General features: G+C 42.5%; 1 protein-coding gene across 3 annotated transcripts in view; it reads right to left on the reverse strand.

Annotated features, from left to right (window-relative positions):
• Positions 1-1,731: 1,731 nt before the first annotated feature.
• LRRFIP1 (LRR binding FLII interacting protein 1) overlaps positions 1,732-17,350 on the reverse strand; it is a 162,520-nt gene continuing 146,901 nt past the window's right edge. The window contains exons 13-14 of one of the 3 annotated variants that reach the window (XM_081938312.1): positions 10,706-10,810; positions 1,732-2,568 (exon numbers count right to left, since the gene is read on the reverse strand). In XM_081938312.1, coding sequence (XP_081794438.1) covers positions 2,458-2,568; positions 10,706-10,810 — 216 coding nt within the window. In that variant the 3' untranslated portion in view covers positions 1,732-2,457. Of the gene's footprint in view, positions 2,569-6,198; positions 6,349-10,705; positions 10,811-17,350 lie in introns of those variants that run through there. The other 2 variants (XM_081938311.1, XM_081938313.1) reach the window with 2 other exon arrangements.

Here is a 17,350-nt window from a genome sequence, read left to right on the forward strand (position 1 = left end):
TAAGCTGGAAAATATGAAAAGAAAATAAGATGACTGAAATGTGAAATGAAAATATGATTTAAAATGAACTGTGCATAATAGAAGATGTAAAGGGTGAAAACCCACACAAGACTTTGTTTATAAAAGAAGTTAAAATATGTAATAAAAAAACAAAAAACTTTTTTTTTTTAAAAAAAGAACATTGTCTTGAATGGTGGTGGAGCATTAGTTCGGGTAAGAGGCTGGTAGCGGGGTGGCGGTGGGGTTGGGATCACTGTTCCATTGGTTGATTGTTCTCACTGTCAGAAAATTTCTCCTTATTTCCAGGTTGACTTTCTCCTTGTTCAGTTTCTATCCATTATTCATTGTCTGGACTTCAGGTTCTTTGGAAAATAGCTTGACCCCTTCCTCTCTGTGGCAGCCCCTGAAATATTGGAACACTGCTATCATGTCTCCCGTCGTCCTTCTCTTTACTAAACCAGCCATGCCCATTTCCTGAAAATGTTTTTTGTATGTTTTAGTCTCCAGTCCCCTAATCATCCTGGTTGCTCTTCTCTGCATTTTTCTAGAGTTCCAACATCTTTTTTATAGTGTGGTGACCAAAATTGGATGCAGTACTCTAGGTATTGTCTTACTAAGACTTTATAGAGCAGTATATCTTGACTGTAGCCTTCTGTTAATGCAATTTAATCCAAGAATCCAAGATCCCTCTCACAGTTACTGCTATTAAGCCTGGTTTCATCCAGTCTATATGTATACTTTGGTTTTTCATGCCCAAGTGTAGGACTTTATTTTTCTCTACATTGAATTTCATTTTGTTACATAGGGTCCAGTGTTCAACTCTGTCAAGATCCATCTGGATCTTGAGCCTATCTTCTAGCATGTTAGCTATTCCTGCCAGTTTAGTATCATCTGCAAATTTGGTAAGTTCCCCTTCTATTCCCTCATCTAAGTAGTTTATGAACATATTGAAGAGTACTGGGCATAAGATGGAATCTTGTGGTAACCCACTGCACATGTAGACTACTAGTTGAGTATGGTTTGTCAGCCAGTTGCGAATGTATTTTGTGGTGATGCTATCTATCTCACTTTTTCCTAGCTTGCCAAGAAGTAGGTTGTGGTCTACTTTGTCAAATGCCTTGCTGAAGTCTAAGTATATTATGTCCATAGTATTTCGCTGGTCTACTAATAATTTAGTCACTATATTGAAGAATGAAATAAGATCAGTTTGGCATGATCTGTTTTTAACAAACCCTTGCTGGCTGCTAGCTATTACTTTACTTGTTTCTAGATGTTGGTAGTTCTGTTTATTTATTATCTTTTCCAGCATCTTCCTGGGTATTGATGTTAGACTGATTGATCTCTAGTTTCCTGGATCTGTTTTTTCCCCTTTTTTGAAGGTGGGAATCACATCGGCTCTTTCCAGTTCCCTGGTGCTCCAGGATTTTTGAAATATGTGATGCAGTTGTTCTGAGATGATATCTGCCAGCTCCTTTAGAACTCTGGGATGTAATCCGCGAGGTCCTGGTGATTTGTATTCATCAAGATCAAACAGATGTTCTCTTACTATTTTTTTGCTTATTTTAAGTTTTATTTCTAGTCTGTCTTTTACAGTTATGTTTTTGCTAGGTTGGGCTATAGTTTCTTTTTGCGTGAAGACCGATCTTCATGATTTCTACTAAACTGTGTTTAGTAATAACAAACATGTATAAATTAAAATATGAAATACTATATAAATTTTAAAACATTGGCTTGCCTTTATTGCAACATCACATTCTTTATAACAAATCATTTAACTGAATTCCAAATACAGAGATTAAATAATAATAAAAACTTTTCTTTTTTTTAAAGTGAAGCTATTGCCATTTGATCCTGAAATGAAGTAGTCATAAATGAATAGGAGAAAAATTGCTTATAAAGTTTTATTTAATGAAGTCAAATAAGGTCACTTTTGCTTCCAAGACTATTTTCATCCATGATTTCAAAATTGAACATTTGTTCTGCAATGGCTTCTGGTTCCAAGTTTCTTTTTATATATAAGAACTTGATAAGGTTATGCTAGGGTTGCTATTCTTTCAGATACAGCCATTACAGGAAATCTGAAAATTAGTCTTTTCCAGAAAGAAAATTCCAATTTCCAGTTTAATAGGACAATAAAAATGTCCTTTCAGTATTGTTTTCAAAATGCCATATCGAATTGAAGACTTAGAGGGACATATTATGTGCTTACTGGATTGCTTACAGCTACCGTATTGAATCTGAGAGAGACAATCATTTGGAGCAGTTGTTCATAATCACGGTTATATCAGTTCAGAATCTGCATAACCAAAACTTCAAGATATTGGCATATGGTCAAATGGATTCATGCATGTGAACTGTGTTGTCTTCAGAAACATGAAAGTATCCCAAACAGGTACAGCCATAAGCCTGGGTGGCATGGTTGTCAATCAGTCCAATAGCCCCAGCAACAGCTACCATCTATTGCTGAGAGAGTAAAGCACTTCTATTGGCTTTCATCTTCTCTAGACGTTTAACTAGATGGCCATTACTTACTTCAAGTTCTTCCGTTTTGTCTAATGCTGAACGAAGCTGAAAAAAACATTTAAAAGAGACATTGTATTCAAATTAAAGTATAGAAAATAACATGGACCCTGACCTTCAGGAATGACTAATATGCCAGACGGAAAAGAAAGCTTGCTTGAAATCTTTTCAGTTTAAGAGTTTATCTTTTGGGGTATCATTCAAATAGGATCTATGCCCACACAGAACAACATCTGGAAAACTTTTACAAATTATTTTTAAGCTCTAAAAGCTTAAGATGTCTTTTTGCTTATATATTGTACAGGTCTACAGACTTAGTCCTTCAGCTTAGATTAAAGCTTAGACACCAATATTCCAGGTTCGTTTCTTCTGTAGGAATAGTGACACATTTGTTTTTATTTCTAACTAAAGAAGATCTGCTCTGACAAGATTTTCTTTGATTATCTGTGGAAAAGTATGCATCGGCAATCAAGCTTTGCTGATTTGAAGGTTACAGATTTTTTCCCAGTATTATAACTACTATCCAGCCAAATATTACATTTGACAGATTCTGAAAAATTAAGGGTAAAAATTAGGTTCATTTTATGATACATTTTTTGGTTGGCAATGGATATTGGAGTGAGAGACCTGTTTCTGAAAATATATAATAAACATGAATTTTAATGTACAGGTAATCTTCGACTTACAACCAGAATGGAGCCTGCCCATCATAGTGGCAACTCATGATGATCATTAAGTGAGGTGATCCTGTGACCACTTAACAATCCCTACCCATTTTCCCTCATGTGATCATTTAGTAGAGCGCTCATAGTACCTCAGGGGAGACCCTGCGGGGCTTAGGGCAGACATGGGTTTGCCTGCCCCAGCCCTCCCAAGGCCTCCTCCAACCTGAGGCACCCCATGCTCTGCTCCCAGCCCACTGGATCCCACACCAGCAACTCCTATTACTGATTGCTCATTTACCTTCTATAGATCTCCAAATGGTAAATGGTCTACACCCACACTCTCCTCCCCACCTGTGACTGCTCACTTATGTGGAAATGGGCACAAGTGTGGCAGCTCTGAAAATGACACCCCTTCCCAGATGAAGCCATGTGATTTGGGGTGATGTCAAGGAATGGAGTGGTCTGCTCCCCTTCCCCAATATATGTGCCAGACATATACAAATGATCTATATCCACACCCTCCTACCCATCCCCCAATTGCTCATATTTTGTAGATTTCTGGAGTTTGTGTTTGGGAAGGAGGGCAGGCCATTTTGCCCTTCAATGTCTCTGCAGGTCCCATGGCCCTATCTCAGAAGTGGACACCATTTTTTGGAATAGCCACAATTCATTGGGGATCCTGAGGAGTAGAGTGGCCTGCTGTTCTTCGCAATATAAGCTCCAGAACATTGACAATCTTCCAATGGTAAGTATGTGATAGTCAGTGATGGTGAATATTTTAGACACTGAGTGCCCAAATTGCATGTGCGCATGCCCAAATTGAAAGGTGCACACATGCACAAATGTGCAGACATGTGCGCAAGCACAGCAGAGACCCAAAGACCAGCTGACCAGCGGGAGGCCGGGCATCTCAACATGTCAAGAGGTAAGATCTTTTTTCTTTCGTGAGCTTCTATTTCGTTGTTTGCAGGGAAACAGAAGTTCACAAAAGAAACGACACGGAGATCTGATCTGAGGCGACAGTGCACGTGCCAGCAAAAAAGGGCTCTGGATGCCACCGCTGGCACACTGCCATAGGTTAACCATTATGGTGATAGATGATAGGGAGTGTGAAGAAGTGTGGAATACAGTAGGGAAATAATCAGACCCAAAGCCTGTGAAGACCTGGTGGGAAGAGATGAGAGGAAGATTGGGGGTGGGGGGAAAGCTTTCCTTTGATCAAGCATAAGGGCAAATCTGCCCAAATGTTATGCATATGACTCTGGGGGTAAATTGTAAGTTGTAACACCTTTAACAACATCAAACAACATCTGCCTGCCCCTGATACTTGATAGAAGAATAAAACTGCCAAATCCAGTCTAAACACCTGCTGACTGCAACCAAAAATAATTATTATTGGTTGGTTGCACAGCCGGAAGGCTAAGATTAGATGCAAACAAGCTAGAACAGATGAAAGGAAATAAACCAAAGAAGAATATGAATATAGCAGTGACGTGCAATCAGGTGAGGCAAGTGAGGCACAGCCTCACCACTCTCATCATGAAAAAAAAAGTAAAAGGAAAAAGCTGAGCTAGTTACTGCCTCACCATGGATGACTCTGCTTAACTGTTAAAAAAAGCTGGAAAAGGTACGTGTGGGTTGGAGGGAGGGGGAGGAATTCAAACTTCATCCTCCTGGTGCTGTGCAGGGCTTTGGGCAAAGGCTGGAGGGAAGGACCCTGGCTCACTTGTGCTCTCCCTCCCCAAGAGTAGTTTGATTGCAGGCCCAGCCACGTTGTGGGGCCAGTGTGTGTGCTACAGCATGGCTCTTTGCCTGGCTTCCTGCCTCCTCCTGTGGTCTCCTCACTGGTGCTCTCCCTCCCCAAGTGTAGTGACTTCCTCCCCAGGCCCCCATTCATTTCTCTCTCACACACACACAGCTGGATAAAACTATATAAAAATCTAGCCCAGCTTCACTGATTACAAGTTTGAAAAGGCAACGTGGCTCCGCCTGCAATCAAACTACACTTGGGGAGGGAGAGCACAAGCGAGCACTGAGGAGACCACAGGAGGAGGCAGGAAGCCAGGCAAAGAGCCATGCTGTAGTACACACACTTCCCCCCAGCCTCTTTCTTTTGGAAGGCTCAGATCGGCTCCCCTCCGGCTTCTCTGCCTCTCCTCTCACCCCAGCCTGCCAGCAGGAGGTGGTGGGTGGGCTTTATTGTATTCCAGGCATTTCCCACCCAGACAGCAGGCTGCATTTGCAATGGTGGAGGTGTTTGGGAAAGGCAGCAGGGGAATGGGGGGGATGGCAGAGGAGCTGCTTTCAAGCCACTGGAAAAGATATCCAATCCAACTTTTGTGTGTGGGTGGGTTTGTTTGAGAGTGAGTGAGAGAGGAAAGGGGTAGGAGAGATAGTCCAATCCAACTTCTGTGTGTGTGTGTGTGTGTTTGAGAGGGGGGGAGGAAGGGAGAGAGGGAGGAAGGAGGGGAAGGAGAAGAAAAAGAAAAAGAAAGAAGGAGTAAAGGAGAAAAACAAATGCTGTCGCTTTAAATTGGAACTGAGCATGCCTGGCTGTGTAATTCTGGGAGTTGAAGTCCACAAGTCTAAAAATATTTGAAACCCAGCACTGTGTCAGTGCCTCACCAGTCATAAACCTCACCGCACGTCACTGGAATATAGAATACTGGATTAAGAAATCATCTGGAGGCAAGGAAAATCAAAAAAAGACTGGAAATACTAAAGTAACAAATAACTGTCATAGCCAAGAAAAATAGCAGATATAAAGCTCAGGTAAATATGAACTGCATGGGTTTTGGTGAAGAGAAGGACCAGGGGAGGCATGATAGCAGTGTTCCAATATTTGAAGGACTGTCACAGAGAGGGCACCTGAAGGCCATAAGGAATAATGGATGGAAACTGATCAAGAAGAGATTCAACCTAGAAATAAAGAGAACTTTTCTGACAGTGAGAACAACCAATGGAATAGCCTGCCTTCAGAAGTTGTGGCAGCTTCACCACTGGAAGCTTTCAAGAGGAAACTGGACTGTCATTTGTCAGAAATGGTATAGGGTCTCCTGCTTGGGCGGGGGGGGGGGGGGGGTTGGACTAGTTGACCTACAAGGTCCCTTCCAATTGTTATTCTGGTCTGCACCCACTCATTGACAAGCAACTTAAGAACATACTACAAGGAAATGAAACTGAAGATTGGTTAATATATGGCAAAACCTACATGATAATAAAAAAGCCAACAAAAAGGGCAGTACCAGGCAACTACAGGCCAATTACCTGCTTAACAACAACCTTCAAATTGCTAATTAGTGTAGTAGCTGATGCAATTGAAAACAAGTTCTTTCCATGTGAGCAGAAAGGAGAGAGCCCAAGAAGCAAGAGACAAAAGTTCCTAACAAGATGATTTCAAAGTCCAAACTCAGTGACGGAAATACCAAAAAGGAGATTAATACTTGGATAACTCCAGTCATTAAATATCAGTTGGAATAGCGGACTGGACTCAAGATGAACTAGAAGCCATGCTCCTACATTCTTACAATGATGTTGATAGACTATTTACCAAGGACCATAGGCAGAGATGAGTTCCTGTCTAAGCAGCAGACGGAGGCAGAGGTGTAGGTGATCCAGACGTGCTGCGCAGGCTGCAAAAAAAGCCGAGTCAGTGGGCCAGAGTGGGCAGGCAGCCATGGGAACAGCACTGGCAGAAGACAGAGGAAGAGGCGCGGGGCAGAAGGCAGGTGATTCTCCTGCTCCGTGCAGGTCGCAGGAAAGCTGACAGATGCAAAAACAAGCCTCCCATGGCCATCTGCCCACTCTGGCCCACTGACTCAGCTTTCCTGCAGCCCGTGTGACACCTCCAAATCTCCTGTCTCCCTTCCCCATGCCTCTGCTTCCATCTGCTGCTTGGACAGGAAATCAAGCCACCTGCGCTGTATGGCTATGGCTGCTGCCGGACACTGTTGGTCCGTGTATGCTTGCCACCTCCTATGCTGGCCATGCCCACCCCCTTCACTAGGTTTTATTTTTGGGGTATGGCTTATATTAGGTGCACACTTAAAAACCAGTCTAGGGTTATTTTCGGTACCTGCCTTCAAACAAGAACGGAGGGGACACAAAATAAGCAATAAAGGAAAATGAAGAAGCTAAATTGCTCTGCACTTTAGTATTAAAACAGACAAGTACCTGTAACATGACACCCTAGATTTAATAATTGCTGGTAAGAAAGTCAAACAACTTTGGATAGTGCACATGGTAGTACCTGGCGACACCAGAATAGAAGAGAAAGAACTAAAAAAAGTCACAAAAACAACTCCAAATAGAAGTAGAATGGCTATAGCATCAGAAGTAAGGTAGTACCAATAGTAATAGGCTCCTTCAGTGCAATTTTTAAACTTTCAAAACATTTGGAGCGCTACTTGAATCCCCAAGGACATAATCACCACCAGTCAATTGCAAAAGGCAACTTTACTGGGAACAGCTTACATCTGTGACAATACCTTTGATACCCTCCAACATCTTCTATCCCATGTCCTTTGAAGGGCTCAACAGTGGACAAAAATGCCAAATCTAATCTAAAGATCTGACTGACTATATGACAAATAATTTTATTTATGTCTTTGAGTCATTGTTGATTCCTACAACTACCTGGAGAAGCCCTGCAGTTTTTTTGGCAAGGTTTGCCTTGCTTACTTCCTAGGACTGAAATTGAGTGACTGACTCAAGGTCACCCAATTGGCTTCGTGCCTAAGGCAGGACTAGTTCAGGTAATCCTTGATTTACGACCACAATTGAGCCCAAAACTTATGTTCTTAAGTGAGACATTTGTTAAGTGACCTTTGCCTCATTTCATGACTTTCTCACCACAGTTGTTAAGTGAATCACTGCAGTTGTTAAATTAGTTGAACAGCTGTTAATTGAATCTGGCTTCCCCATTGACTTCGTCTGTCAGAAGGTTGCAAAAGGTGAGCATACGACCCCTAGACACCGCAACCATCGTAAATATGAACCAGTTGCCAAGCATCTGAATTTTGATCATTAACCATGGGGATGCTGCAATAGTCATAAGTGTGAAAAATGGTCACAAGTCACTTTTTTCAGTGCTGTTATAACTTTGAATAGTCACTAAATGAATTGTTGTAAGTTGAGGACTACCTGTACTCATAGTCTCCCAGTTTCTAGCCTGGTATCTTAATCACTACACCAAACTGACTCTCTTCTCAAATTATAGACCACAAGAAACACTAATTTTCATTTTATCTTTTAAAATCCATAAACATAAATAATTTCATATGCAGGATATTTGATGCCCAACTATTTTAGGAATGTGTCAACTTTCAATACAAATGTATATCTGCTGGACTACTGGATGTGAAATATGCAAATTATACTTAAAGAACCAATTATTTACTGTGCTTTAAATAAGAAAAAATAGTCTTACAAGAAGAAATCTTAAACTGGAAACATGTATTTTCATAATTTCTGAATAAATTACTTCCCACTAAGAAGTACCTACTACCATATAACATCAATAGTTTCAGATATCTGGAGAGGAACTGGGCAATGTTTGAACATGATGATTAAACAAAACAATTCTTTTGGTTCAGCATGATATATATATATGGACCTTTTTTCCTTTGTTAAAATCTATGTGCTGGTATAGTCACACAAAAATTATCATTTGCACTATAATATGCACTTTTCCCCTGCAAAAAGTAGGTGGAAATGTCTGTGCCTCTTATAGAGTGAATATTGTGGTGGGGGGACGGGGTTGGTGCGGCGGCACCGCCTATCGCTGCTGCCAGCGCTCGCCACCCGCCGCCGTCATGGAACACTGGAGGCTTTGCTGTTGAACAGCTGATTAGTGTTTGGATTGGCCTCTCAAAATACTGCCAATCAGCTATTCCACTGCTGCCAATCGGCACCATTTGCTGCTGCTGCCAATTGCCGCTGAATGACAGCGGTGGCAATAGTGGCAGTGAACGACAGCGATAGGCAGCAGTGATGGGCAGTGACAAACAGCAGTGACAATTGCCGCTGCCTAGAACAGCTGATTGGCAATATTCCAGGAGGCCGATCCAACCACCAATCAGCTGCTCAGCAGCAAAGGCTCCAGTGTTCCCCGGCAGGGCCAGCTCAGCTCGGTTGACTGGTGGTGCACACAACAGAGCGGAGCCCTGATGAGCCATGTGCTGGGGCTGCAATAATGTGTTGAAGCTGACCAGGCTGTTTGCTGTTTGCTGCAAGGACACTAGCCAGATGAATACCAGATGGATCCTGGAAGGCAGAGGCAGATTTTTTTCCCCCTTATTTTCCTCCTCTAAAGCTAATGTGCGTTTTATGGTCCAGTGCGTTTTATAGTGTGAAAAATACGGTAATTTCTGAACAAATTAAGATGAGGAAATTAGAAATATTACTTTTAGGAAAGGCAAAATGCCAAGCTTAGATAAATTCTTTAAGGTGCACACAGATACATTGATTCCTAAACTTTAAGATTTTTTTTAGTTTGTGTTTAAATCTAGAGTTGGTTTCCTTTATGAACAAATATTTCTTTAATTCTTAAAGGATCCAAAATTATATATATTAGACAAATTACAAAACTCTTTGATTAATGAATAAAACAAGGTTGATGAGTCCCTGTTGATTTTACTCCGCTGGTCATTGCCAACTATAAGGAGCAGCACTCATCTCCATTGCAAGGCCATTGAGCCAGCGCTATCCATAGACATTTCTGTCATGTGACCATTATGGAGCGCTGTTACCTTCCCACCAAAGTGGTGCCTTTTTATCTACTTTCATTTGCATGCTTTCAAATTGCTAGGTTGGCAAGAGCTCACCTTGTTGCCTGGTGTTTGAGTCTCAAATCTGAGCTGCTGGCTTTCCAGCCAACAAGCCCAGCGTCTTAATCGCTGAGCCACTGCACCACCCTGATTAATGAATGCAGGTGTTAATGATTAATGAATGCAGACGTTAAAATGTTTTGTCTGTTATTTGAATTTATCATCTTGAAAATCAAGTTGTTAAAAGCTAATAGCTTTTCCTAAATAATCATCCTGCATAGAAAAAGAACTAATTATCTGAGATTATCAGTAAATTGTGTAGCATTAAATTCAGCTGTAATTACAGTATTTCATTCATTAATTGGGTGCATATTATAAAACTTTGGGCAATATTTATTTTTCATTCTCTGTTTTTTCTTCAATTTTGTTTTGCTTTCCAGAACCACAAGTGAGAACTAATGGATTCCATTCCCTTTTTTTAGTAAGCAAGTTATAGCAACTTGCTTTATCTTCTTTATTTAATTAGTGTCTGAAAAAGGCTTTCTTTTAGTTCTTTGGCACAAGCAGGAAGGAAATATAAAATACTCCAATCTACAGAAGGCAATTTTAGGGACATTATTCATGGCTAGAGGCTGTAAAGGTTTTCATTTAATACAGAAATGATTAATCTACAGTTCTATTACTCATATTAAATTTTTAATTTTTTTTATTCAACCCTTTTTCTTAATTCAAAAGTATAGTAATGTAGATTACCTCTCTTTGGAGCTTACGTTTCTCTGCTTTCAATTCATCCTCTATTCTTTCAGCATTTTCTGCAGCTGTTTTATAGCGAACAACTTGACCTTCTAACCGTAACACCTAGCATGATATGATATAATATTATTTATTTTAATAAAATGTATACTCTATCTTCATTTCAAAGGATTGTCTATGCAAAATAAACAGAAAATGAAATTTTATAAAACTCTAAATATAATCATAGCTTCAAAATAAATAAACATTAGCACATAATTCTAAAATTTTAAATAAACTACTTTTAAGTAGTTTAATGAAGTAACTAGCTTCCCAAAAATGACAATATTGATTTAAACAGGCTGTAAAACATGTTTTACTTCAAGCATGGGAAAAAATAAAATTGAAAGTATAAACTTAACAACTTGAAATAAATTCCTACAAGACTGCAACCCATGTCAGTCTGCTGCCAACATTTCAGTTAATTTGAAAAATAGCAAACAGGAAGATGTACATAATTAAAACAAAACAAAACAAAAACTTGCTCAGAACGTAGTGGGTTAGTGGCAAAAAGAATATAATTTAGCAGATGAATTGTGCAATGCTTTGGATTTGGTCTACAAAAGTTGCTTTAGAATGTGGATCTACAAACATGGCATCAAACTCCTTAAAGCAACTATGACTTTTCCTAAAATAAGTTGAGCCTCTGAAATGCCTTTTGGAATTGCATCTGGGATAATGCACAGGCTCTAATTAACAGAATCTAATCAGACTCCTGGACTGTAGGAACAAATGTGAATGCAAAGCTTTGTTTAAAAAATCCTGTTAGGTGATGAGCTAACAATGCAACTAAAGAGATAGACAACTTTCAACCTGGATTTAGCAGTTGCTAATAAAATTTAACAAGCTAAAACCACAGCCTATCCAATATCATAAAGAAATCAAATTTACTCAAAATATTCCCATTCCTATTGAATTCATAATAGATTTATTTTCAATAAACGTTTAAAATATTTTTAAGTCAAACATTGTCTGCTGTGTAACTTTGATTCTTGCAAGAATAAATAAAACATCATTAACAGCATCAGTTCTGATCCAATCATCATATGCAGAGAAAGATATACACATAAGCAAATGAGAATCGTCTGGAATCTGAATATGAGCAGCCAGCTATACCAAGCATCCTGCTCCTACCTTTAAATTTGGCTGAGATGTTTGGAGAAGCCACTGTGTGACCCCTCTTCACTCTGTTATTATGGATCCCCAGACAGACTGTAGCACTCTGAAATACTCAAGAGTTGAGATAATGACTAGAGTATTTTCTGTTCTTCAATTGTCCCAAATGGGGTTAAAATGAACTCAACATGTAACCCTCAGCATATTTAAAATTCAACAATACTAAGGGGCAGTGACGTGTGGTGAGGTTTATGGCTGGTGAGGCTGGTGACATCATCAGCGTGAGCCGCGGTCCCCTTTATGTTGACTCAGGAAGGAGGGGAATGGGACCACATGTGCAGGAGGCTAGCGCTGAGGAGCTTCCTGCACAGGTGGTCCCATTCCCCTCCTTCCTGAGTGATTTTTTTTTAAAGGCCATCCTAAATCCTGTAAAGGATTAGTCATATAACCTGAATGCCAAGCTGACTTAAGCACTCTATAATAAACACCCCAATGACCTCATACTGGAGATAGACCAGGCAACCCCGGGTTCCGACATTAATTTAACCATCTGAATATATGGAGAAGGCTGGCTCCTGACCTCTCTGAAACTGGATTACCACGGAATACAAAAAACGCTTTCCTCCCAAAAACTCCTTCTGCGCCAGCTGACATTAAAAACAGCGGAAGGTTTCTCTTTCCCGGATTCGATTGCACAATGAAAGCCCCATGGAGGACTTGGGTGTCTCTTTGTCCCTCCTGCGGACACGCCCAGAGCAGGCGTGCAAGCCCGGGGTCCGTTTGCCGAGTCAGAGCTCTCTTTCCGAGCCGTACAAGACGATTGGGGAAGGAAACGGGGCCAAGAACTTCGCCACCCCAAAGTCCCACAAAATGGAGACCTTCCTCCGCTCCCAAAACCGTGGCACTTCCCTCCTGCAAAGCCAGGGGCCTCCACCCGCCTCTTCAGCTTCACTTTCTCCCTCCTCCGCAAGGCATCACCTGCTTGCATTGGCCGCCATCTCCCCCAGCGCCGCTCACTGCCTTCAGCGGCTCCTCCCTCCCCCTGACTCAGGAAGGTGGGGAATGGGACCATGTCAGCCTCCCTCCTGCGCACGTCCCATTCCCCGCCTTCCTAAGTCAACATGAAGGGGACCGCGGAGCGTGAGCTGCGGTCCCGCAGCTCATGCTCCACGGTCCCCTTCATGTTGACACAGGAGTCAGGAAGGAGGGGAATGGGCATGGCTAGTCTAGGGAAGAAAAGGACCAGGGGAGACATGATAGCAGTGTTCCAATATTTCAAGGACTGCCACAGAGAGGAAGGGATCAAGCTATTTTTGAAAGCACCTGAAGGCCAAACAAAGAATAATGGATGGAAACTGAACAAGAAGAGATTCAACCTAGAAATAATAAACTTTCTGACCGTGATAACAATAAACCAACGGAGCAGTTTGCCTTCGGAAGTTGTGGGAGCTTTATCACTTGAGACTTTCAAGAAGAGATTGAACTGCCATTTGTCAGAAATGGTGAGGCTCTCCTCCTTGGGCGGGGTTGGACAAGATGACCTATAGGGTCCCTTCAAACTCTGTTAATCTGTTAAATCTGTTAAATACTCACTTGCCTAATAATTGGGCACACAGTTGAAAATTGGACAATGGTTTGAAATTTCAAATGAAAAACAAATCAAAAAGTAACAGGTGATCCTGAAACATAAAAGTCTGAAAGAATTCCAAATTGTTCTCCAAGAAAAAAAAAGAGACAACCTTTTTAAGAATGGGTTAATGAATGAATGAACAACAGCCCCTTAATCAGCTAAGATATAAAAAGAAGAAACAGAAATGGCCCAATAACTGAACGGGGTGCAAATGTGTAGCTCAAGCCTGCAGGAGCACAGACAGGAAAAGCTTAGACAACAAGATGGTGAGACATATTAGTGCAACCTCTGTGCTTGGCAAGAAATCATAATTGGAGACCAACAGACCTTCTCTTGGAGGGGAGGCGTGGCTGACGTTGCGACAAGATGACACATCCCATGGAAAGCTCTGGGGGATCGTCGGGTGGTCCTAATTGTGCCTAAATCCCTTTGGGGAGAGGGGGCGGTCTATAAATCTAATAAAACTTAAACTTAAACCGCTCTGTAGAGGCGATAAATGAGGGGAGCACACTTCGCTGATCTCAGGGAGTCCACAAACTCTCTGATTGATCTCGAGAAAGCTCCCCTGGGAAGCAGCCATTGCAAGCTGCTACGAAGTTGGGGCAGCCACTGGAAGAGCGGGAAGACAGAAGGTAGGTGTGATCAATCTGGATGAGACACTTTTTAAAAATAGGACTTTTTAAAATTCTTAAAAAAGAGCCCTCTGGAGAACAACAGACTCAAAAAGAGGAGGTGGGATTGGGTTTTTTCCCCTACCTCTGGAAGAAAAGCAGTGAGGAAGGCTTTTGGAGCTACTATAAAAAGAAAATTGGCTTATAAGGATTTGCTTGAAGAGTAAAGCAAGAAAGCTGGATTGGACATCTTCACTTTTAAATTGGGAACTACAATATAAAAGGGACTACATGAACTTTGTTTTTCTAATAAACATAGCATTTTATAATTTGCCTGGAGATATACATTGAAAAGCGGAAGAAAGAGGAGAGCAGAGCAACAGTGTCATCTAGAGGCAAAAGTGAAAATTGGAAGATATAAGAGATATAAGATATAGGAATATAGGAGGTTAGAGATGGAATTACAAAAAGACCCACAAAAAAAGAATATAAAAAACCAAATGGACTTTAAAAAACATAAGTTGAACTTAATAGATGAAAAATTAACACAAAAAATACAGTTTTATGAAAAACTGTATAATCAAGATGTCAGCTCCAAGGCCTGGAGCTGCCATTCAGGAGAGAAGACTAGGCCAACTGCCAAGACTCACCATCCCACCTACACAAACTGAAGAAATTCATGCTAATAATCCATGATTAATTGCCGGGTGGTTTCTTTCTGGGTCACAAGGTGATGGGTGTGCGCACGCGTGGGGTGTGGCTTATCTTAATTACCAATGTAGTTATAAAAGGTGGTGGGAAGCACAGGGTAGCAACTCTGACAATTTATTCATTGCCTTAGTGCTTTGTTGGTCAGTTTGTGTTGAAGGAAGAATACAAACTGTATTTCAAACTGTTCCTGTGTTTGGCTGGTTCCATTATCCCTTCGGAATCTGACAGTTTGTCAGAACTCTTACCATGGCTGAAGGTATAGTGCTTGGATTGGAGGCTGTAGGCTTGGAGGAGTCTGCCGTGGCAACTGATACAACTGTGCTGGAGGCTGTGTCAGGGCCAGCAGGAGAGGCACCATTGGATGTAAGGTCTAAGGACCACTTGATGGCATGGAAGCCTAGAGCAGAATCTCTAGAGGCCAGTGTGGGCCAAGCCCATGCAGGGGATTGGTGTCTGGGCTTGCCAGTGGCTCGGTACCACAGAGGCTTATCACCCCATGCTCCCCAGCTCACATCTTTTGGAACCTATTTTGCCCAATGGAGTGAAAGGCGCAGCTCAGATGACGATTGGAGTTACACCACGGCGGTAGACAGCCCAACTCTATAGATGCTGCAGGAAAGATTTGGGGCAGTGGGCTTCCGAGATAATGGATGTGGCAGTGGTTGGAGAGGGTCCCTGGAAAATGGATCCCAACAGGCAGGGGAAGTCATTGGACAGCATAACCAAAACCAGTATGGTGCCCAAGGGGCCGCAAGAGTAGGAGATCAGCAGCCTGGGCTAGGTTTACACCACGAGGCACAGGACACCTGTGAGAGATGAGCGACGCAAGAGAGCTATGCACCTCACCCTCTCTTTACCCAGAAGGGGTCTCCAGCTGGTTATGGGCCTGGAGAGATGGGATGCTGGGACCCACTGGCAATAAGGGCTACGTTTGATGGTAGCCCAGGAGAAGTGGCCCTCTTCTTAGGCCAGGTGTTAAATCACATGGATCATTATGGCTATATGTATATGTCGCAGTGGGACATGGTGATGGCCTTGATGGCAGTGATGGATGGAAAGGCTGATGACTGGGTGGCTGATCTGTATTGGGATCATGCTGTGGAACTCACAGACATTGTTCCTGATGGCACTGCAGGAGAGGTTTGAAGATACTACCAGGATCCAGCGGGTGGAAGCAGAATTGCGAGCTACAAGACAACAAGGGAAGCCAGTAGCTGAATACATCAGAGAGTTCTGGCATCTGGCCAGCAAAGTGAGGATGTGGCCAGAGAGTTTGGTGGTGCATTACTTTAAGACCGGTCTTGACCAAACACTATGCTGGACCTGCGTCTACAGAGGGTTGCCACCTAGACTCACTGCTTGGTTCCAGGCCACCATGGAATTAGCTATAGAGTTCCACAAGAATAAGCCAGGACGGGAGAGGGGTAGGCGAGGACAAAGACTGCAACAGATCGTATCAGAGTTGCCCCCTAAACTCTGCAACACACAGCGGTTTCCATGGGGCAACCTCCATTCCCAATGGCAGCTGGACTGACAACGCTCATCCGGCCACCCATAACATGTTTTCAATGCAGAAGGCAGGGGCATAGACCAGCAGTCTGCCATGAGACCGGTCCTAAAGCATCCATGAGCACACCAAGAAAAAAAAGGGTGTAGCCAGGAAGAGCATGAGGGGCAGTCAGGAGAAATCACATGGGCCGAGTCAACCAGTTCCTATACCAGTTGACTCCATCCCATCAGGTGATATGCTCAATACCGGTGGAAGTAACTGGGGGGAGGGTTCCGACCCAATGATAACCAAGCCTATCAAACTGTTTGTGATACAGGTAGGGGTAGAAGCGACCAGGCAACGACAATGGACAGCCCTGATCGATTCAGGGTGCACTCGTTGCTTAATGAATGCCAAGGTCACTGATAGTCTGGGGGTGAGCCTCAGGAAGTTGGCTAGGCCGATTTGTTTTGAACTGATGAAGAGGTCGTTACTGGGGGGCCAACCAGCCACACATATAACTGATCAGGTGGTATTGCATATAGGGCCCCATCGGGAGGTCTTGCGGTTTATAGTGGTTCCCAACATTACGAAGGAAATTGTACTAGGCCTGGCATGGTTGGACAAGTGGGGACCCATGATATGGTGGGGTGGTGGTAGTAGGCACCTCAGAATAGACCTCAGTCCTGACCCCCTTCCTCATGAGGTGCAAACCACGGCCCAGGGCCCAGTGGGATTGCGAGCTACAGTGCCGTTAGTACATACAGCAGGGGAGGAGCGATTCCCTCAGGTATATGCAGACTTACGGGATGTATGCAGCGAACAGGAATGTGATACTTTGCCCCCTCACTGCCCCACAGATTGTGCCATGGAACTGCTCCCCGGGGCTAAACTGCCAAAGCCCCAGATGTATTCTATGACCCTGGAGGAGCTAACCGAAATGAGGGGATATATAGAAAAGAACTTAAAAAGGGGCTTGATCCAGCCAGCTAGATCAAGGGTAGCTGCCCCTGTTCTGTTCCGGGAGAAAAAGGATGGCGGCTTATGCC

This window comes from Natrix helvetica (genome assembly GCF_964273705.1).
Source record: "Natrix helvetica genome assembly, chromosome: 1".
Taxonomy (NCBI): domain Eukaryota; kingdom Metazoa; phylum Chordata; class Lepidosauria; order Squamata; family Natricidae; genus Natrix; species Natrix helvetica.